Source organism: Staurois parvus, unplaced genomic scaffold (genome assembly GCF_062004578.1).
Source record: "Staurois parvus isolate SC_StPar_1 unplaced genomic scaffold, SC_StPar_1.0 ptg000686l, whole genome shotgun sequence".
NCBI classification, from domain to species: Eukaryota; Metazoa; Chordata; class Amphibia; order Anura; family Ranidae; genus Staurois; species Staurois parvus.
The window spans coordinates 2,202,021-2,225,122 of NW_028318482.1; the positions used below are offsets into that span (position 1 = coordinate 2,202,021).

The following is a 23,102-nucleotide window of genomic DNA, read 5'->3' on the forward strand; positions in this document are numbered from 1 at the left end:
CAGGGTTTTTTTTTATTTTTGCTTTGCGAACGTAGGGCAGTCCATTGGAATGTACCGCGCGTTATAGTGTGAAAGGGGGCCTTCAAGTGGCTATCCTCCTACATAGGTTGTACCTTTTTCTTACAGCCCTCTCTCTGCTACAGCTGTTCAAAGTGCACAGTTTACACAGCACTTCTGAGCTTCAGGAGGCAGGGAATGGGGATCTGATGTCTCACACACTGCACAGCATTAAGCAGCGGTTCCTTACCTTTTTGAGAATGGGGGGGGGGAGTGATGCAGTGTTAATGGAGTCTTACAACCCCTCTTTATATCAGTATCCACAGTTCCCCCTTTAACCACATCCCCCCTTCCTGCCCAGGCCAATGTTCAGCTTTCAGCACTGTTGCACTTTGAATGACAATTGCGTGGTCATGCAACACTGTACTCAAATGAAATTTTTATCATTTGAGACTAATAGTGCTTTCTTTTGGTAGTATTTTATCGCCACTGGGGTTTTTATTTTTTGCTAAACAAAAATTCTAAAATGTTTTGGAAATAAGTTTTTCTGATGGGCACTGACAGGCATCACTGATAGGCAGCACTGAGGCACTGATGGCCAGCACTGGTGGGTACTGATAGCACAAATACAAAGCACTGATGGGCACTATTAACCAGCACTGATGGGGCTACACTGATCATCAGTTCCTTGATGATCAGTGTAGATGTCCCCTCTGAGGAATGCCGCTTACTGGTGCTCCTCTTCTCACACGCGTGTCAGCGAGAGGACTGCCAAAAAACGGCATTTCCTGTTTACACTATGATCAGCTGTGATTAGGCACAACTGATCACATGGTAAAAGACCACTCTGGCCCTTTACCTAAATCCAGATTGCGCACCCCAGGGAGCATGGTTTTGGGAGTACGTACATGGACACCCTCCCAGAACTAGCTGACTGCGCTGTATCTTTTGGCTAAAGCGGTCAAGAACTGGTTAAAGCAGTCCCAAGGAGACTGCACTGAAAGGGTCACTGATTTAAAGGGGACTGCACTGTAAGGGGACTCCCTCTCCCATCACAGTCCATTTTGCAGTCATGCCCCCACCCCCTTTCCTCTTTAACAACACCGTGCCCCTTCCAGTCTCTGCCTCCCCTGCACAGTCGTACCTTTTGGTATAGGCAGCTATAAGCCTGTGTCTATTCTCCAAGGTCTCCTGCCTGGCCACCGATGTCATCTTATCAGCAGGGCAGGAGGTGGGAGGTGTTGCAGATCGGGATGGAGGGCGTTAGCTGCCAAACTTATTACGTTAACAAGCAGGGCAGGAGACCTGGGAGAATAGACACAAGCTGCTAAAAGGCATGATCGCCACTCACCTGGAGGCACTGTCTCATAGGGAAACATGCACAGCTGACGCTGCTGATCACCTGTGTGCTGGGGGGGGGTAGAGCAAGGTTTCCTCCAAGGATTGCTTGGTGTCAGGAGAGGCATCAGAAGCAAATCATTACTTTATTCTTAATCTGAAGCACAATAAAAATTATTAATTTCACTTAGTACCACTGGAAATATTTGCAGCATGACTTCATTTACGTAATACACATCCTTTTGTGTTTGCCCTTTTCTCGGAGGTTGAATGCCCTTTATTAAACTTCACATTGGTTCGTTTGCAGGACATGTGTCTTGGGATGAGTATAAGATCAAGTTTCTCGCTAGCAAGGGTTTCAATGAAGAAGAGGTTGCAGAAAAGGTGAAGAACAATGAGGAATTGAAGATTGATGAAGAAAGTATGTTTCCTCCTTTTTATCATTTATTCATTTATTACAATTCAATTTCTCCATCTTTCCATTTGAATTTACTCTTCTGCTATAGTAAAGTCTTGTTATTAAATGAAGAAAATGGGGCCCCTGTAGGTTCAAGTCGTAATGCACTGCATACTAGTACTTAATGAAAGACTGGGGCATGGCCAAAAATATTGGCACCCCTGCATTTCTGTCAGACAATGCACCACTTTGTCCAGAAAATTGTTCCAGTTACAAATGTTTAGGCAGTCTCATGTTTCTTTTGTTAGTATTGGTGTGACACAAAAAAAGTAGAGAAACAAAAAGCCAAATCTAACACCTTTCCATGCAAAACCCCAAAAATCGACTGGACAAAATTATTTGCACCATCTCAAAGTTGTAAGAAATAATTGCATTGCAAGTTTGTGATGCTCCTGTAATTTGTAATTAAACTCACCTGTATCAATGAACAGATCTTAATGTTCCTGTGTCCACTGTGCACTACATTGTCAAGAAGTTTACAGCCCATGGCACTGTAGCTAATCTCTCTGGATGTGGATGAAAGAGAATAACTTGATCAAGGTTTGCAACGAAAAACTGTTCGAATGGTAGATAAAGTACCTCATTCAATTTCCAGACAAATTCAAGCTGACCTTCAGGCACAGGGTACAACTGTGTCAGCTCACACTATAAGTCGCAATCTGAAAGAAAAGGGACTCTATGGTAGGAGACCCAGTAAGACTCCACTGTTGACACAGAAACATTAAAAAAAAGCCAGATTGGAGTTTGCCAAAACTTACTTGAGGAAGCTAAAATCCCTTTGGTAGAATGTGCTGTGGACAGACGAAACAAAATTATGGGTTTTTAGTAAAGCCCATCATTCTACTGTTCTGAGAAAAAGCAGCGGCCTTTAAAGAAAAGATTGCAGTCCCTACAGTCAAACATGGAGGTTCACTGATGTTTTGGGGTTGCTTTGCTGATTCAAGAAGTATGTGTCTTTACAGTGTGCATGGCATTATGAAATCTGAAGCTACCAAAGAATTCTGGGGTGCAATGTAAGGCCCAGAGTCAGAAAGTTGGGTTTCCGTCATAGGTCATGAATCTTAAAGCAGGACAATGACCCAACAATGCTTTGAGACAAAGCACTGAAGAGTACTGAACAAGCTAGCAATGAGTCCAGATCTCAATCCCATAGAACACCTGTGGAGAGATCTCAAAACAGCAGTTAGGAAAAGGAACCCTTCCAATCTGAGAGACCTGGAGCAGTTGAAGAAAGAAGAGTGCTCCAAAATTCCATTAGAGAGGTATAAGAAACTCACTGATGTTTACAAGAAGCAATTGATTTTAGTTTTTCCAAGGGGTGTGCTACCAATATTACATTGACGGTGCCAATAGTTTTGTCCAGTCCATTTTTGGTTTTATGCGTGGAATGTGTCAAATTTGGCTTTTTGTTTTTCCACTTTTTTTGTGTAATACCAATACAAACAAAAGAAGTAAACATGAGAATGCCTAAACATTTGTAATTGCAACAGTTTTCTAGCTGAAGTGGTGCATTATCTGACAAATGCAGGGGTGCCAATGTTTTTGGCCATGACTGTACCTACAACTGGAGCCCTCCAGTGCTGTGCTGTCGAGGCTTTCCAGCGCTTCCATTTTCACCTGGTCTTCCTTCTGGATTTGGAATCTTCGGCCGCTTGAGTGGTCAGGCAGCGGTGACATCTCTCCCACGCATGCACATGCCTTAAATGTGGTCTGAGCTGCACATGTGTGGCTCAGATCACATAACCCGTTGACAGGCAGGGGGGAGGGTTATGACAGAAGAGACATAGGGTCTCTTCTGGTATAAAAGCCTTGCCTGTCAGTGGATTTTGTATTTATATAGTTTACTTCCACTTTAATACATCAACATCAAGTTTTTTTTTTTGTCAGAATAGAATATTCCCATTACTGCTTGCCCTAACACAGCGTATGTACCACTATCACACTAGGACCAGTTTTGGTTGAAAGCTGAATAAGCTGCCAGTAGGTTTTTGTTTTGTGGATGGAAACTAGGTACCTGGAAGATTAGCATGCGAACATGGACTGAACATACTAAATGTAGCTATATCCCTCATATTCTTCTTGTTACCTAGAACATCCATACTCCTGCATCATTGAGTCACTCAGTCTACTGTTTACATTGGTTTGCCTCCACTCTGCATTAGGTTTCACTCATACAGCCGTAAAAATTTTACTAATGTTATTACACGTGTGTTTTCTAGGATAATGATCAGTAAAATACTTGTGTATAAATGCATTTTAAATGTGTAAAGATGTGTATGAATACATAACTTTATTTTTATTATCACTCTTTTTTTCCCCTTTGTTTAGACTTAATTTACGCATGTACAAATTTGTATACATGCGTTTATATGTGAAAGCATGTAAATCGCATGTTCTTACATGCAGATTTCTTTTCTGAAAGAAACTCATGTTTACGCACCTGTGTGAATGTCCATTGAAAATAATGCAACTATGTTCAGATCCATAAACACCACTTGTACAGTGAGGAACAGAAGTATTTGAACACCCTGCGATTTTGCAAGTTCTCCCCACTTAGAAATCATGGAGGGGTCTGAAATTCACATTGTAGGTGCATTACCACTCAGACAGAATTTAAAAAACAAATTCAGGAAATCACATTGTATAATTTTTAAAGAATTTATTTGTCTTGCACTGCTGAACATAAGTATTTGAACACCTGAGAAAATCAGTGTTAATATTTGGTACAGAAGCCTTTGTTTGCAATTACACAGGTCAAACGTTTCATGTAGTTCTTGACCAGGTTTGCACACACTGCAACAGGGATTTTGGCCCACTCCTCCACACACATCTCCTCTAGATCTGTCAGGTTTCGGGGCTGTCGCTGAGCAACACAGAGTTTCAGCTCCCTCTAAAGATGTTCTATTGGATTTAGGTCTGGAGACTGGCTAGGCCACTCCAGAACCTTGATATGCTTCTTACGGAGCCACTCCTTGGTTATCCTGGCTGTGTGCTTCAGGTCGTTGTCATGTTGGAAGACCCAGCCACGACCCATCTTCAATGTTCTGACTGAGGGAAGGAGGTTGTTGCTCAAAATCTCACAATAAATGGCCCCATTCATCCTCTCCTTAATACAGTGCAGTCGTCCTGTCCCCTTCGCAGAAAAGCACCCCCAAAGCATGATGTTACCACCCCCATGCTTCACAGTAGGGATGGTGTCCTTGGGATTCAACTAATCCTTCTTTTTCCTCCAAACACGACGAGTGAAGTTTAGACCAAAAAGTTCTACTTTGGTCTCATCTGACCACATGACTTTCTCCCATGCCTCCTGTGGATCATCCAGATGGTCATTGGCAAACTTCAGATGGGCCTGGACATGTGATGACTTGAGCAGGGGAACCTTCCGTGCAATGCATGATTTGAAACCATGAAGGCGTAGTGTTCTACCGACAGTGACCTTTGAAACTGTGGTCTCAGCTCTCTTCATGTCATTGACCAGCTCCTCTCTTGTAGTTCTGGGCTGATACCTTTCTTATCAGTGATACCCCACGAGGTGAGATCTTGCATGGAGCCCCAGTCCGAGGGAGACTGACAGTCGTCTTTTTAGCCTCTTCCATTTTCTAACAATTGCTCCAACAGTTGATCTATTTTCACCAAGCTGCTTGGCAATTGCCCCGTAGCCCTTTCCAGCCTTGTGGAGGTCCACAATTTTGTCTCTGGTGTCTTATGACAGCTCTTTGGTCTTGCCCATGGTAGTAGTTGGCGTCTGACTGACTGTGGGGTGGACAGGTGTCTTTAAGGAGCTCAGACAGGTGCTACTAAGTTAGATTAATGAGTGGAGTAGAGGTAGACTTTTTAAATGCACAGTAACAGGTCTTTGAGAGCTAGAATTCTTGCTGTTTTTTAGGTGTTCAAATACTTATGTTCAGCAGTGCAAGACAAATAAATTCTTTAAAAATCATACAATGTGATTTCCTGACTTTTTTTTTTTTTTTTTTTTTTTTAAATTCTGTCTCTCAAAGTGGGAATGCACCTACAATGTGATTTTCAGACCCCTCCATGATTTCTAAGTGGGAGAGCTTGCAAAATCGCAGGGTGTTCAAATACCTCTGTTCCTCACTGTATGTTACCAAAAAATGGAGTATATATTGTGGGTTTTTTTAATCATTAAAGTGTATTTTTTTTCCAAAAAAATTTTGTTTGAAAAATATATTAATTTTTAAAATCTGTCCATTTTGGTTTTATTTTTTTGGCCAAGTGCATCCTAAAGTTTCAGTTTCGGCACCAGAGTTTTAATTTCGGTGTACCACTACTTGGAACCGCCAAACATGGTATATATTTTTTAAGCAGAGGCCTTGGAGAATAGAATGTTGGGTGTTGCATATTTTTGTCACATGATATTTGTGCAGCTGTTTTTCAAACTCACATTTTTAGAAGAAATACACTTTAATTAATTTTAATGCAACTGCAGCAAAAACTGAACTATTACCCCTCCAATCCAGTGACGTACTGGTACATTGCTGGACGGGAAGTGGTTAAAGGAGAACATCTTAAAATAATCCATGAGTGCTTAGCAACCAGCTACTGTTAACATACAAAACACTTTGGACAGAAGTATGTAATATATAGCATGAAGTAGTATGAAGGGTACAACAAAGTGTACCTACAAAGTGCAAGGCTCCGAAGTACAGAGCTCAGTAGTGTGTATCACACACTCAGGAGTAGGTAACACATAGACCAGAGTACAACTAAAATTATCCAGTTTATACATATGAATCAAATCCTTGCATATCTGCCCTTTCCCTACTACGGAGGTGAGACCACTGAGCAGAGGCTGCAAGCAGAAAAATATACCAGAACTTGTGTGTGGGCAATCGGCAAGCACAAAGCATGCTGGATGCAAGCAAGAAAGCCTAATCTTCGGGTCCACGATGGAGTGGGCCATCTCTTGAGAATGTTTTATATATACTTTTGCATTCTTATTGTCAGTGCATGTTACATTCAGGTAAGCGAGCAAGTTCTGAGCCTTTTCAGTGCTGTCAAACCTGCAAAGTTTGTGTAAGCTGACCACACTGCAGCCTCACACTTACAAATCGAGCTGTGTATGTTTTACAAAAAAGCACTTTTTTTCCCCAAAATGCTGGCACATGGTAAGTCATTTTTATCATATGTCCCTCATAAACATCAAGGTTTTTTGTTTTTGTTTTTTTTTTTTAGTTCCGGTGCCTTTTGAAAGCAGAGGATTTGTAGGCAAGTCTTTGTCACCAGCCACTTACTTTCTTGGCTGTATGGAACCTGAATAATTTTTTACCATGTTGGTGTAATTTCCATTTCTTGTACATGCATTTTGTGTCATAAGAACAATGACTCCGACACAAATCAAAATTTCTTCAGCCTCTTGTTTATAGAAAAGGGAAAGAAGTGCAAGGTGTGGGTTTAAAATTTTTTTGAAGAGTTACTGTATGTTCCCATTGCTTTTGTGTTTTTTATTTATTTTTTTGTTTAGTTTTTTCAAGGCCTCTTATTAAAGAGTGTTAATTTTACTTTTATATCTTTTATAGATCAATCAAGCCTCCCACACTATCTATGTGCTGCTTTTGCTTAAAGTGTAACTAAAGCCAGCACTTTTCCTAGATTTGAATGGGGTGGGAAAGAGTCGGTCAGACCAGTCCATTTTTAAATAGTCTACTTTCATAGAGGAGATTACTCTTAATGTTTTATTTGACATCCATCAGCTGGATAGGAATCGATGGGTAAATCACCATTATGGAAGTACAAGCTACAGACCCTCCTCACTTTTCAGAACTTCTGTGTTGCTGTCTTACCTAAATATGAACAATATATGCAGGTGGTGCAGCGCTAGAAATATTGCAGTACGCAACAAAGAGATAGTAAACCTAAAATCAAAGCACAGTGTGACAAGGCTTTGATGGTACAGAGCTAAATTCTCACAGAATAATGACATATAAGTGCCAACATAGTGTCAAACCTAAAGTGACAAAGTGCACATAGATATACATATAACTCATGACAAAGTGGTCACAGGTGCGTGAAAGTGAAAAAGTTCTTCCATTAAAGAATAGACGTGAGGTTCATAATCCAAGTGGTCGTTCAGAATTCTTCTGGTGTGAAACAAATGATAAAAATACGCACTCATCAGATGCGCAATAGTGCAGTGCATAAAAGAATATATATCTCATGAAGTCAGCTGGATCGTCATGAAAGCGTCAATTCCAAGGTAAGGACTCGCTCCTGGAACATCACTGGCACCTCTCATCTGAATGGATATTCTGTAGGTGGTGGGGTCCAAGTCATGCTCTTCGCTGTAAAAGCCAACATGATCAGCGTGTAGAGCCGAGCTCCGGTCCCGGTGCAAAGTCCCTGTGTCAGGCTGATCTGTCACTCACAAGGACAATGTGAAAAGGGAGGAATGAAACTTCATTGCTGATCTCCAGTACACAACTGGTATTGCCCATAGTCACTTTGTTGCGTATTGCAATATTTCTAGCGCTGCACCACCTGCATATATTCATATTTAGAAGGATTTTTTGGTATCTTTTTGGTGTACTCAGCAGCTCATCAATTAGCGCTCACTTTCATATATTTATTGCTGTCTTACCTGTTGTAAAGTTTCTCAGGAGAGCATTGTCAGACTGGAGTTCACCAGAGGAAATGAAAGAAGGGGCCCACCTTTAAATAGTGCTCACTGCTGCAAATGTGGCTGTGGCTTACTGTGAGCAAGTGTGGTTAAATAGACATGGTTTCACAGCAGCAGTTTATTCTCATTCAGCATGGAAAAGTAGAGCCAGCTTGAGGAAGACTTTACTTGCAATAGCAGAATAGCTGAATCTGTTACTATTAACACCCATCAGCTATGGCTTTATGACCACTGACAAGTTACAGTAAAACTATAGTCAAAACTTTTTTATTTTCTTGTTTGTTTTTCATTTTGGATAGAGTAAGGGAGGGATATAACCCCTGTCCACTTTTTTTTTTTTGTAATCTGTGTGCCATTGGACAGATTTCCCTTCACTTCCTGTCCCATAGCCAAAACAGAAACCGAGAGGAAATCCCTACAAATTAAAGGACTCCCTTGGGGACCCCAAGGTCCCCAGAATCGGTGTCCCCATTGGAAGATTCCCCTCTATTACTTGTTTGGGGACAACCCAAAATTTTTAATTTTCTTGTACTTTCAATGATAATGGTAAACAGGAAAACCTGACAGGTGCTTTAATCTGTCTCCACTCTTTCCAAAACTAAAAAAGTTTTGCCTTTAGTTATACTGTAAGTTAAAAGCATTGATTATCTAATTACAATGGCCTATGAAATTTGGTGGGATATATTAGGCAGCAAGTAAGCTGTCCATTCACACACGGAGCCATGGCTTCCCCCCCCCCTTCCTCATTGGCTGACTGGCTGTGATTGATAGCAACAGGAGCCAATAGCTCTCGCTTGCTGTCTCAGCCAATGAGGAGGCAGAGACCCAAGGCTGTCATTCACATTGCTAGATCGCGATGGGGCTCAGGTAAGTATTGAGGGGGCTGGGGGCACTGCTGCACACGGAAGGTTTATTTACCTTCATGCATAGAAGGTAAAAAGCCTTCTGCCTTTACAACCACTTTAAGCCTGCTCTAATACCTTGTAGTACATGCTGAATTTGCAGCATGCCTGTTATATTAATGTTTGCTTTATTAGGCAAGCACTGGGACTCACATCTATCCGTTCTCTCACAGCACAAGAAGTCCTGGAAAACCTCAAGGACCGCTGGTTCCAAGCAGATAACCCACCAGCTGATCAAGTCTTGAATGAACAGGAGTTTCTGGCCTTCTTGCACCCCGAACATAGCCGAGGAATGCTTAAATTCATGGTGAAAGAAATAGTCCGGGACCTAGGTAAATACATTGCCTTACAAAAGATATGATTTCCAGGAAACATTCTATATCACATATTATGTAGGCACACTGAAGCTTATTAGAAAAACATTAAGGCAAAATATTGACAGTGGGGCTCACTGGAGGAAAATAGTGTAGGTTAACCACTTGAGCTCCGGAAGATTTTACCCCTTCATGACCAGGCCATTTTTTTGCTTTTTGGCACTGCGCTACTTATTGCACAATCGTGCAACACTGTACCCATACTAAATTTTTTTTTTTTTTTTTTTCCCACACAAATAGAGCTTTCTCTTGTTGGTATTTGATCACCACTGGGTTTATTTTTTTTTTTTCAATATAAACAAAGAAAATGTAAAAAATTTAAAAAAAAAAAAAAATTTTCTACTTTCTGCTATAAAGCATATCCAATAAAAAAAAATGTCTTCATAAATTGGCCAAAAATGTATTCCGCTATATGTCTTTTGGTTAACAATCCCAATAGGTGTATATTTATTGGTTTGTGTGATAGTTATGGCATCTACAAACTATAGTATAGATACTGGAATTCTTATTTAATTTTTTTTATTAGTAATGGTGGTGATCAGCAACTTATAGTGTGGCGGGCAATCGGACACTAACTGACAAAAGGGGGGGAACTGCCACTGACATCTCCAGTGACACTAATACAGTGATCAGTGCTAATAATATACACTGGCTGGGAAAGGTTAACGTCTAGGGTGATCAAGGGATTAAATGTGTGCCTAACAATGTTTAGTGTGTGTACTGTGTTCTGTTATACTGAGTAGTGCACCAGTTTTTACTAACTGCTTTGCAAGGAGAAAAAAAAACAGCACATTATTGCTGTCTATAAAGATCTCCGTGTTGCTTACCAACACCGTGCTCTCTCCTGTCATTCCCAGAGCCGATCAGAGGGTTCCAGCCATAAATAATTGGCCAGTACCCGCTGACCAGCTTGTGCTGCAGTGAAAGACAAGTCCTAGCCAGACTTGGAAGAAAGCCGTGACAATCGTGTACCTGTAAGAGCCGACCTGCCACAGTAAATATACTGCGGCGTTTTGGCAAATGGTTATAGTGTCAGAGGAAACATCTAATTGGATTGGCAAAACATTTTTGTTTTTTTTGTTTTTTCCTCCTTTATTTTTTTTATTTTTATATACAGTTACGTACTGATCCCTAACACTTTCTTAAAATGTAACAAAGTAACTTAATTTGTTTCAAAACCTTTTGCTGCAGCAAACGTAAAACTTTGCTGTGATAAGTATATCCTTACTCCTTTTCTGTTTGGCAGATTTCAGATATGGGAATAGATAAGCGATGTTTGCTGCTCTGTTTTTAAAATTGCGTGATGTTGGCAAAGCACAAAAAATACCAACTTTTCAGCTTGCCAAGTCTTAAAGTCCAAATCAGATTTTTTTTTTTTCCTCATCCAGTGCGAGACTCGGGAAGCCTTTAAAGCGATAATAAACCCAAAATCAAACATTTATTATATTGCAGCTTACCAAATCTTAGATGTGATAGCTGCAGAGGGAAATGCAGATCCTTCCCCAAAGAAGGCAATGTTAAGGCACAGAATCTAAACACATTTGTTTAACAATTTCCCACCTGACCACTGTATATAAATGGCTGGGCTGCACAAGCATTCATCTGGAAGGACGTATCCGTACATCCTCTCAGAAGCGTGTGCGCTGTGACTCCAATCACCGATTGGAGTACCATGTCATTGTGATTAGCCCTGGTACCATGTGTTTGCTGTGTCCAATCATGGTCATCACATGTCCAGTAGTAAACAATGGCTTTCACTCATGATATCATTACTTACTATGGCGATTTTTGTGATTGGTCATAGTGATCACATGCTACAGGGCCAATCTCATCAGCCCTGCACTATGTGATGGCTATGGGCAATCACAATAGTTAACAATGACATCATGAATGGATGCCAGAGATAGAAATGATTGCTTATACAGTGATCATCATTGTAATAAGCAATCACAGTTTGAAAAAAAAAAAAATCCCGATCATCTGCCCAGAACAGTACTGTGTCACTATAGTTTTGAAGTATTTGGGTCTAGTCCTGGACATAGATCAGGTCAGAGGGTTTCTTCCACAGGCAAAATTTCAGACTCTTTAGTCCAGGTGCTGCCCATCTCTTTGTATTTGCATGAAAGCCCTAGGTCCGTTGATGGCGTCTTTCGAGGTAGTTCCATTTGCCCAGTTTCACTCCAGATCTCCGCAATACATCATTCTTTTCTAAATGGACAGGTCAGTATGTTCTCTAGACCGAATGATTCAGCTATCACTGAGAACCATGTCATTGCTGGCTTGGTAGCTCAGGAATCCAGCTCTGGAGTTGGAAGTTCGCTGTTGAGTCTCATCTCTTGATCAACACCCTAGAACTGCAGGTGGTTTTGGTTATGCTTGCAGCATTGTATCATCCTACTGGAGGGTTATCCTATCCTAACATCCGCATCTCTCATTCCAGTATCTGTGAAGTACTAAACTACAAATCCTGTCTGCCACCTCGGTAGAAGGTCTTGTTATAAAAAAAAGTGAAGTGAACACAAGTGCAGACAAGTAACTGAAGTAAGAGCCTGCAGAAGCCTGTACATTACACCTGCGATCCACTGATCACTGCTGGTGCAATGATTTCTGTTTGGAAAAGGTGGACATAACCTTTAAAGACTCTCCTATATTCCTTAACAAGGGAGTCCGCAACCTGTAGATTGCAAACTACCAGTAGATTGCGGGCAGATGACTGGTAGATTGCGTACTGGGTTCGTAGACCCATCCTCCAAGAGCATCAAACAGACTGCAATGCAGAGGGACTACTTGTAAAATTGGAGCTGTAGTAGGGAGCAAGAGCCACACAGGCCGATCCCTCTTCTGCATTATGAGCGTGTATTTCTATTTCTATATATATTTCTATATTTTCTATAATCACTGAGAGTATTTGAAGTATCGGAGAGGAGATCATGGATTTCTGAGTATGTTGATTATTGATTACAGAAAGGTAATTTAGAAGACATGCAGGGTAAGGTGCACGCCTGAAGGGGAAGGGATCGAGCAGGTTGATTTGTTTTTGGACACTGGTGGTGGATGGAGCATGGTCACAAGTATATTTGGATGTCATTCACAGTAAAGAGAGTGAAATGCATGTTTTCACCCCATGAGGGTAAGAGTATTTTAGTGGAATTAGTGGTGGACACTATTTGTATAACATTTTCAGTTGTGCGCGGGTGTATATGTAGCACACTTTACATAAGAATTACTACACTATATTAGTTTTGTTTTGCTTTGGAGATGGGGATCAGCTGATTGGAAGATTAAAGGAGAGCATGATACCCCATGGTATACAGTGCATTCTGGCTAAGGAAATTCTGGTGAGGATCGGTCAAGGACAGTTGTGCTCTGTTGTTTACATACAAGACTTTTTTACCCAGGAGGGTGTTGGATTTTCAGCTGCACATTGTTGCATTTTGTGGCGCTTATTGTTATTCCAAAAAAAAAACCTCCTCTGTAGTGCTGGCTCCTGTCCCCTGCGGAGTGATACTAGCTGCACTCCACCTCTTATCCCAGCTAGTGGTCTTCAGAGTGGTGCCAGCAGCAGGAAAGAGATCGTCAGGTCCGTGTGGAGCAAAACACTGGACATAATAGTATAGGGCTGCTTTCACACTGAAGTGCTGCGATTTACCAACACCGCGGGTGCAGTGCAGCTTTACTGCAGGTTTGCTGCTTTTAGTCTTCTATTATATCCTTCGGGTTTGGTGCACTTTCTGAAGCAGCAATATGCAGCTAACCCGGAAAAGTTACCTACGGTGTAAGTCAGGGGTCTGCAACCTTTAAGACATAAAGAGCCACTTGGACCCGTTTCCGAGAGGGAAAAAAAGACTGGGAGCCGCAAAACCATTGCAACATTTAAAACAAATCCGACACTGCATATATTGCAAAAAGCGCTCTGGTCATGAAGGGGGTTTAAGGGCCCAGTAAGCAAAGGGTTAATCAGGGCCACAGTGTATCATCATAATCACAATCATAGCCTTAGGTCAGTGGTGGGCAACCTTTTTTTTCAACTGAGGCAAATCTCGCCAAAACCACGATTGAAATTTATTTTGAGAGCCACATTTTTAAAACTGAAAATACATCCCCCATATAGTAATTCATCCCCCATATAGTACCGTATTTTTCGCTCCATAAGACGCACCTGACCATAAGACGCACCTAGGTTTTAGAGGCAGAAAACAGGAAAAAAAAATTCTGAACTAATGGACTGCAGACATAGTACAGGGATGACCAGAGACTGCGGACAGCACAGGGATGACCAGAGACTGCGGACAGCACAGGGATGACCAGAGACTGCGGACAGCACAGGGATGACCAGAGACTGCGGACAGTACAGATGACTGCTGACCTTTGGGGAGGGGGGGGAGCGGGTACCTGAATTTGACAGGTACCCGCTCTTACTTCCTCGGAGTTGTTTTTTATCTTACCTGTTCCTCGATCCAGCCGCGCGCTGTCTTCCCGGCTTCTGTAATGGCGCTCGGCATGACAGCCGGGTGCCCAGTGCGCATGAGCGAGAAGCACTTGCGCTTTGTGATTGGTCCGGCGGCTTCTGGGATCGGTCATGTGTCCCAGGTACCGCCTTACCATTCACAAAAAGCACCGCTTCTTGCGCATGCGCACTTGGCACCCGGCTGTCATGCCCAGTGCCCACACTACAGAAGCCGGGAAGACAGCGCGCCGCTGGATAGAGGAACAGGTAAGATAAAGAACAAATAAGTAACAGCGGGTACCTGTCCAATTCAGGTACCCGCTCCCCACCTCCCCAAAGGTCAGCAGTCCTCTTCATAAGGTCCCACTGCAGAGCTGAGCGGCCGGCCCGGTATTCTGACACGGCCGCGGTGGAAATACCGGACCGGCCGCTCTATATTCGCTCCATAAGACGCACTGACATTTTCCCCCCTTTTTTTGGGGGGAAAAAAGTGCGTCTTATGGAGCGAAAAATACGGTAATTCATCCCCCATAGTAATTCATCCCCCATATAGTAATTCATCCCCCCTATAGTAATTCATCCCCCCTATAGTAATTCATCCCCCCTATAGTAATTCATCCCCCATAGTAATTCATCCCCCATATAGTAATTCATCCCCCATATAGTAATTCATCCCCCATATAGTAATTCATCCCCCCTATAGTAATTCATCCCCCCTATAGTAATTCATCCCCCATATTAAGTCCCCAAGTCCCCCCTGTGTCAATTCACTTACCTTTGCTCCGCGCGTTCCTCTCGCCGTGTTCCCGCGCCATTCCGGTGTAGCATGAAAATCTGTCCCCTATGAGGATCTGTCCCCCTTGACGTATCTGCGCATGTGCTAGTTTCAGGCATTAGCAGCCGATCGGCGATCTCCGGCACATGCGCAGATACGTCGAGGGGGACAGATCCTCATAGGAGACAGATTTTCATGCTACACCGGTCTTCAGGGCGGACTGTGAGAGGAGCCTAGCTCAGCGGGCCGGATTACGCCGGGCCGTAGTTTGCCCATTGCTGCCCTATTGCCTGTCACCTGGTGGGCAGTGTGCTCCGGAGCCACAGCCAAGGTGAAAAAGAGCCGCATGCGGCTCTGGAGCCGCGGGTTGCCGACACCCGGTGTAGGTAAACCACGGCATATTAGTGTGAAAGTAGCCTTATAAGGGGCTCGGGACAGTAAGATTTAATTTACATTTGCGGGGGTGGTAAAACCCAACAGTTAAAATGTGTTTGTATCACCCCCTGCAGTGGCCAGGGGTGTACGCATGTTGCAACTGCAAGAGGAATTATACGCCCTTTCATGATGAGTGTAGTACCTGCCAAGCATGACCCATTCAAGTGAATGAGGCCTCTTTACAAGTACCCTGCAACCTTGTGCAGTACAGCAAACAAGGGGTTAAAGCCCCATTTACTTGAATGGTTTGCTATTGGCAGGCGGCAACACCCACCAAAAGCAACAGGGGGTTTAATTCCTGCTGCAGCATTTGTACACCTTTTGGCTGCTGCCTCAGCATCTAAAGAGGGTAGGTATTGTGGGCGGTAAAACCACGACTCAACTGAATGGTCTTAAGCCCATGATTGCCATGCAATTGTGACACGGTAGTACAGCAATTAGAACTTTAAATGGGTTTGAGGGGGTGACACTATGCCCGGTAATCTTTGACATGTCCCATGTTGTACAGGTAGATCTCCACTTCAAGGTTGCCTACCACTGCCTTAAAGTGATTGTAAACCCTCACCTTGTAAAACAACTCTCAGTTTAAAATAGAAATGAAAGGCAAAACATACTGTAGATATAAAAACATTATATACACCCTTTTCCCTCTCTTTTTTTATGATTGCATATCCTCTGTTCTCAGCTGCATAATAACTAGGGGAGAAGGAACAGCATCACACTGATCTTCCCAGTGAATGGCTGTGCAGGGGAGGTGTGTCAGAAGTCTGCTCATTAGAGGGGAGCACATTGAGTTCCCAGCAGAGCTTGAGAAGTGACCACTCTGTTCTATCCTGCCTAGTGTAATCAGTTTTTAATAGGAAAGCACGGGGACTGACAGGAGCAACAGGGATTTTAAACAAAGGAGTAATACAAAGAGAACAGGATACGTTTTCATACATGTACATGGTACAACAGGCACATATCGGGAATATAAAATGTTGGATTTACTTATTCTTAAATAGATGTGAAACAAAATGATTCATGGACTTGCTGTGATACGGACATTAATGGATGTGAACAGATCATTCGTTTACATCCACTAGTCCATAGAAATACATGGGTGTCCATTTTTCATCCTTAAATGGACAGATGAAAAATGGACATACAGAACGCCCGTGTGAAAGAGTTTTATCCTGCATTTGCAAATCCCTGAGTGCCTAAATAGATTTCTTGTGTCATTTTTCCATTCTGCACTGGGACTGGGGCAGAAGAGTAGAGAACTTGATTAGTCACTCTGACAGCTACAGTTCCTTCACCTTGTTTTCTGCACAGGGCATGCAGTGCTGTAGCTGTTTAAAGCATGTTGCTGCATGATTAAAGAAGTTAGATATTTAAACCTTGCTCTTTTTGTCTTAACCTGGAAGCAAACGTTAATGTCTCATTGTTCATTCTGCAGATTACAGTGAATGGAAAGTGTGGCTCACCACATACACCCACCTACCCTGAGAGCCAGGTGCAGCGCAGTCAGATAATATACCACATAGCTGCTTGTGCTATGATAGGTTGGAGGAATTGTTATTGACTTTAGAAGTACAGAAGCTTTGTGTAGTAATGTCATGTGATGTAGCAGTCGGTAGTATGTGTGAACGGATTTAGAGCTGAAGCGCTTTTATTATCGTTATGTTGTACTGTGAATTGTACGAATAGAAACTGATATTGTAAGCATACCAAAAAAGGAGGAAATTATGTCAGGTTTTATATGCAGACTGTGTCCCCATAGAAAAGATTTCCATTAAAGCAGTTGTAAACCTCAGACATGAAATGGGAACAAAGCACATCCTGCTAGATTTTGTACTTGTCTCTCTCCAAAGCATTGGGTATGATTTCTCTCTGCTGCCTCATTCCTCTTTCAGCGCGAGTCACTTCAGACAGCTTTTACCAACACAAGAGATAAATAGGTGACGGTGGAGGAGCGTGACTGATATCCTTAGCTCTGCATGTACTCTGTGTAGTGTGTGACAACTAGTGTCGTCGTTCCCCCCCCCCCCCCCCCCCACACACACACACACACACACACTTTTCTGAGCTGAGCGATCCTGTGTAAATTCTGCACTTTGAATGGATGTACAGTATAGATAGATGTAGATAGACAGATACAACTTATGTAGGAGGATTTGTTTCATCTGTGTATCACCTCAGGGCAGTCACTTCACTGGGCATATCTGAGGGTCTTCAATCACGTTACAGTATATCTTTAATACATTTTTCTTTGAGATTCAAATTGAAACATATTGAACATTAGATCAGTTTGTAAATGGTTATAAAACACCGATTTGAAGCAGGTTGTCAAAAAAGTGGTGTTTTGCTCCCTTCCATAATTGTTCGGACTGGACAGGAGTACCCATGACATCAGAGCTGGCCCGGGGTTTGTACTATAGGGGTGGCTTATTCAACAGCTGTGAGCTGTTAACCAATATGCTGCTGCTCATATGTAGCCTGCCATCATGGAAGAGGCTATAGTCAGGCTCTCAGGAGTGCAAAGTGTACAGCTTTATCTGCTGCATTAGTGCTGGGACTGGTTGAAAGAGATCTAACACCACATTGCAGACCTTATTCTGGGACTGGGAGACATGAGGGGAAGGCCATGCTGCACAGACATATTTTATTCTTTTGTCAGGCACAACACTGTTTTGGTGCAGGGGACATGTGCATTAAAGAGTAGGGACACTGAAAGTAAAGTATTTGCACATCAATTTTCTTACAGTGAAGGAAATGGGTATTTGATCCCCTGTTGATTTTGAATGTTTGCCCACTCACAAAGAAATGATCAGTCTAATAATCGAATGGTAGGTGTATTGTAACACTTAGAGAAAGAATAGCGACAAAAAATTCAAAGAAATGCATGTCTAACAAATGATGCACTGATTTGCATGTTCATGAGGGAAATAAGTATTTGATCCCCTTCACAAAACATGACTTAGTACTTGGTGGCAAATCCCTTGTTGGCAATCGCAGAGGTCAGACGGTTCCTGCAGTTGGCCACCAGGTTTGCACACATCTCAGGAGGGATTTTGGCCCACTCCTCTTGGCAGATCCTCTCCAAGTCATTAAGGTTTGGTGGCTGACGTTTGGCAACTTGAACTTTCAGCTCCCTCCACAGATTTTCTATTGGATTAAAGACTGGAGACTGGCTAGACCACTCCAGGACCTTAATGTGCTTCTTCTTGAATCACTCCTTTGTTGCCTTGATCGTGTGTTTTGGGTCATTGTCATGCTGGAACACCCATCCATGACCCATTTTCAATGCCCTGGCTGAGGGAAGAAGGTTCTCATCCAAGATTTGACGGTACATTGCCCTGTCCATCGTCCCTTTGATGCGGTGCAGTTGTCCTGTCCCCTTAGCAGAAAAACACCCCCAAAGCAGAATGTTTCCGCCACCATGTTTGAAAGTTGGGATGGTGTTCTTGGGTCATAGGCAGCATTCCTCCTCCTCCAAACACGGCGAGTTGAGTTGATGCCAAAGAGCTCGATTTTGGTCTCATCTGACCACAACACTTTCAACCAGTCGTCCTCTGCGTCATTCAGATGTTCAGTGGCAAACTTCAGATGGGCCTGGACATGTGCTTTCTTGAGCAGAGGGACCTTGCGGGCACTGCAGGATTTCAATCCTTCTCAGCGTAGCGTGTTGCCAATTGTTTTCTTGGTGACTGTGATCCCAGTTGCCTGGAGATCATTGACAAGATCCTCACGTGTAATTCTGGGATGATTCCTCACTGTTCTGATGATCATTGACACTCCACGAGGTGAGATCTTGCATGGTGCACCAGACCTAGGGAGACTGACAGATGTTTTGTGTTTCTTCCATTTGTGAATGATTGCACCAACTGTTGTCACCTTCTCACCAAGCTGCTTGGCAATAGTTTGGTAGCCCAGTCCAGCCTTGTGTAGGTCTACAATCTTGTCCCTGACATCCTTGGACAGCTCTTTGGTCTTTGCCATGGTGGAGAGTTTGGAATCTGATTGTTTGATTGCTCCTGTGGACAGGTGTCTTTTATACAGGTAACACAATGAGATAAGCAGCACTCCCTTTAAGAGACTGATTCTAATCTCAGCTTGTTACCTGTATGAAAGACACCTGGTAGCCAGAAATCCTGCTGGATGATAGGGGATCAAATACTTATTTCCCTAATGAACATGCAAAATCAGTGCATAATTTTGTTAGACATGCATTTCTTTTGAATTTTTTGTTGCTATTCTGTCTCTCTGTGTTACAATACACCTACCATTCGATTTCTAGACTGATCATTTCTTTGTGAGTGGGCAAACATTCAAAATCAGCAGGGGATCAAATACTTATTTCCTTCACTGTATATATTGTACGCTTTATGAGACTAATGTCTCATACTTTGAGGACCCTTTTAGACTTGTCCATCGTGGTTATGTGCAGGAACACCCTTAGCATGTCTTAGCGTTTAGCAGTGCAATTTATTTTAAGTGGCACACTAACACACTAAAGCACAGTACTGTGTTGTGTTAAAGTGGTAGTAAACCGCATCCAAAAAAAAAAGTGCAAGGTAAAGGCATAATGTGCTAGTATGCATTGCATACTAGCACATTATGAAGGACTTACCTTGTAACAAAGCCCTCCAGCGGAGCGCTGGCCCCAGGGCTTCCATCTTTACCCGGTCTTCCTTCCGGGTTGGCAAGTTCTGGACAGCTGACTGGCCAAGCCACGATGGCGTCACTCCTGCACATGCGCACAGGAATCCTGGGCCCCAGCACAGTGCTCTGAAGGAACGACCCGGGTATGCTGTTCCTTCAGAGCGCACGCTCCGGCTATCAACAAGGGCTAATATCTCCTAAATAGTTCATGTTTAGGAGATGTTAATTTTTACCTACAGGCAAGCTTTATTATAGGTTCACCTGTGGGTAAAACTATTAAAGAAGAGTTTACTACCAATTTAAATTCTAACTTCAGCTTTCGGTCTGTTTAAAATTGTTTATTTGGACCAAGCTGCTCCAAACGAGCTATTCCCTTCACTAACAGATATGCCTGCTGTCAGCGCTGTATATATCATCCGCTATATACAGGGCAGTGTTCTGATGGGGGTTTACCATCCCATAGCAAAATTCAGTGGGACTGAGTGCTGCTCAGCCATTCACAGGAAGTTTTGTATTATATGATTGAATACAAGGTTTTCTCTGATTTGGCTGAGGTGGAGATTGGGACGACATCGGCCTATTTCTCCATCTCAGCCAAACAGGGAATCCTTGTATTCATTCAGAGAATGTGAATGGTTGAGCAGTGCTCAGCTCGACTCGATTTAGTTCTGGGATAGGAAATCTCCATCCCACTATCAAAACACAGCCCTGTATACTATATGAAGCTAATGTTACATACAAACATAAGAATGGGGGCGCCACCTCCAGTTTTACCTTAAATAAGGAGAAGGTTCCTTTTTAAAAATGAAAAAACACTATGAGCATTAATCTAAGAAAGAAAGGCGCTACTCATATCAATTATTAAAATGATCCCTACTTACATAAATACTAATAACACATATCAATTGAGATCACTACAGTGTCAAATCAAATTTTAAAGTGTCCTTAACCACTTCCCATTCGGCCCATGTACATAAACGGCCAGACGGGAGCAGTGCAGGTGTGGGTGGCTGTTTATAAACGTCCTCCCACATTCCCTGCCTGTACGCACTCCCTGGGAGCGTGCGGCACTGCGATCCGGTGCCCACTGTGTCCTCTGGACACAGTGGAACACCGATCGCTATACGGGACCTCTGTTAGGTCCTGATCATGTGATCACTGATTGGCCAATCAGTGATCACATGAATAGTAGTAAGCAAGATGTCACTTCCTGACGACATTGCTTACTACTAGTGAAATCTGTGAATAATCACAGAGGTCTCATGGTACAAGGCTAATCACAACAGCCTTGTACCATGTGACAAGCTGTGACCAATCACAGCTCTCACAGTATTTCTCCATGGCTGCAAGAATGCAGCCAGAGAGAAGGAGAAATTATTGCTTTTACAGCCTTTATGGGTGTAAAAGCAATCGGTGTATAAAAAAAAAAATCTTCATCACCCCCCACAAGTAGTATAATGTCACTATGGTGACACTGTCCTGCTAGGGTGACAGTATGTTTAACAAAGCAAAAATATAGAAAAAAAATTTTGAAAAATTATAATTTTTGGTTGTAAACTAATTTGGGTTATTTTTTTTTTACTAAAAAGATAGCTGAATACATTTTGGCCAAGATTTATGAAAAAGATTTATTTGCAAAATTTTATAAGAAAAATACTTTTTTTTTTCGAAATGTTTGGACTTTTTCATTTATATAGCAAAAAAAAAATCCCAATGGTGAATAAATACCACCAAAATAAAGTTTTATCTGTCTCAAAAAATGCTAAAAAATTCATATGGGTACAGTGTTGCATGACCGCGCAATTGTCATTCAAAGTGTGACATCGCTGAAAATTGATCTGAAAGGAGGTAAAAGTGTCCACACTTGAAGTGGTTAAAGAAAAACTCCATCTATTAATTCCACAAAGAATTAGCCATCCACACCATGTGTCCAAAAAACAGGTAATCCACTTGTGCGAATATCCACTGCATGCAGTGAGAGTAATAACTGACCAGATGTGGAATATTAGAAGGCAAATCATATTCAGCTATATCAAAATGACCAAATTGACCTTAGTCTTCACACTCTTCTACACAGTAGGCTTTTGCAATCAGGATGAGACCGCAAAAAACACTCAGAGAGATGTTCTATAGCAGCAATGGGCAAACTACGGCCCGCGGGCCGTATACGGCCCGGCGGACCTTTTAATCCGGCCCGCGGAGCGTGATACATTGGCTGTCAGGATGTGTGTAGGCGGGGCAGCGTGACGAACGTGAGGGGAGCTAGGCTCCTCTCACAGTCCGCCCTGAAGACCGGAACGGCGTGGGATACATTGGCTGTCAGGATGAGTGTAGGCGGGGCAGCGTGACGAACGTGAGGGGAGCTAGGCTCCTCTCACAGTCCGCCCTGAAGACCAGAACGGCACGGGAACACGGCGAGAGGAACGCGCGAAGCAAAGGTAAGAAAAAATTAACACAGGGGGGACTTGTCTTACTACTTGGGGGGAATAGTACTATGGGGGATGAATTAATATGGGGAATTAATTACTATGGGGATGAATTACTATAGGGGGGATGAATTACTATAGGGGGGATGAATTACTATAGGGGGGATGAATTACTATATGGGGGATGAATTACTATGCTTAATATGGGGGAATATTACTATACTTACTATGGATGACACATACACATCATTCATCTACTCTTGGTCCGGCCCCCGGGTCCAATATATGAACCCATTGCGGCCCTCAAGTCAAAAAGTTTGCCCACCCCTGTTCTATAGTGTAGCAAGTTTATTAAAATCGAGAAGAATATAAAAAGTAATGCACTCACATATTTCAGTGCCAAACTGCACCCTCAGAAGGCAGAAACGGACACAGAGGGTTTCTAGCAGGGTAGGCCATAGATGGTTCAAATCTCGGCCAGTTCAGCAGGGAGCAGCCGACATTTCATCCATGTATGGGCAGGCTATTTGTACCCAAGTTAGTCCATCGATTGTCCTGGGTACAATTAACCATGTTGGATTTCTAGCATGCTATTATTACCAGTGGGTATAGCCGCTATCAGCAATCACTGTGATCTTCTGGCAGGGATGGCTCCCCGCTAACCCAACAG

At 42.7% G+C, this 23,102-nt stretch overlaps 1 protein-coding gene across 1 annotated transcript in view; it reads left to right on the forward strand.

The window, feature by feature from the left end:
- Positions 1 to 23,102, forward strand: part of SDF4 (stromal cell derived factor 4) — a 67,262-nt gene that overhangs the window by 37,071 nt on the left and 7,089 nt on the right. Inside the window, exons 4-5 of the mRNA XM_089652558.1 lie at positions 1,643 to 1,756; positions 9,505 to 9,663. Of these exons, the coding sequence (XP_089508684.1) occupies positions 1,643 to 1,756; positions 9,505 to 9,663 (273 nt within the window). The remainder of the gene's footprint in view (positions 1 to 1,642; positions 1,757 to 9,504; positions 9,664 to 23,102) is intronic.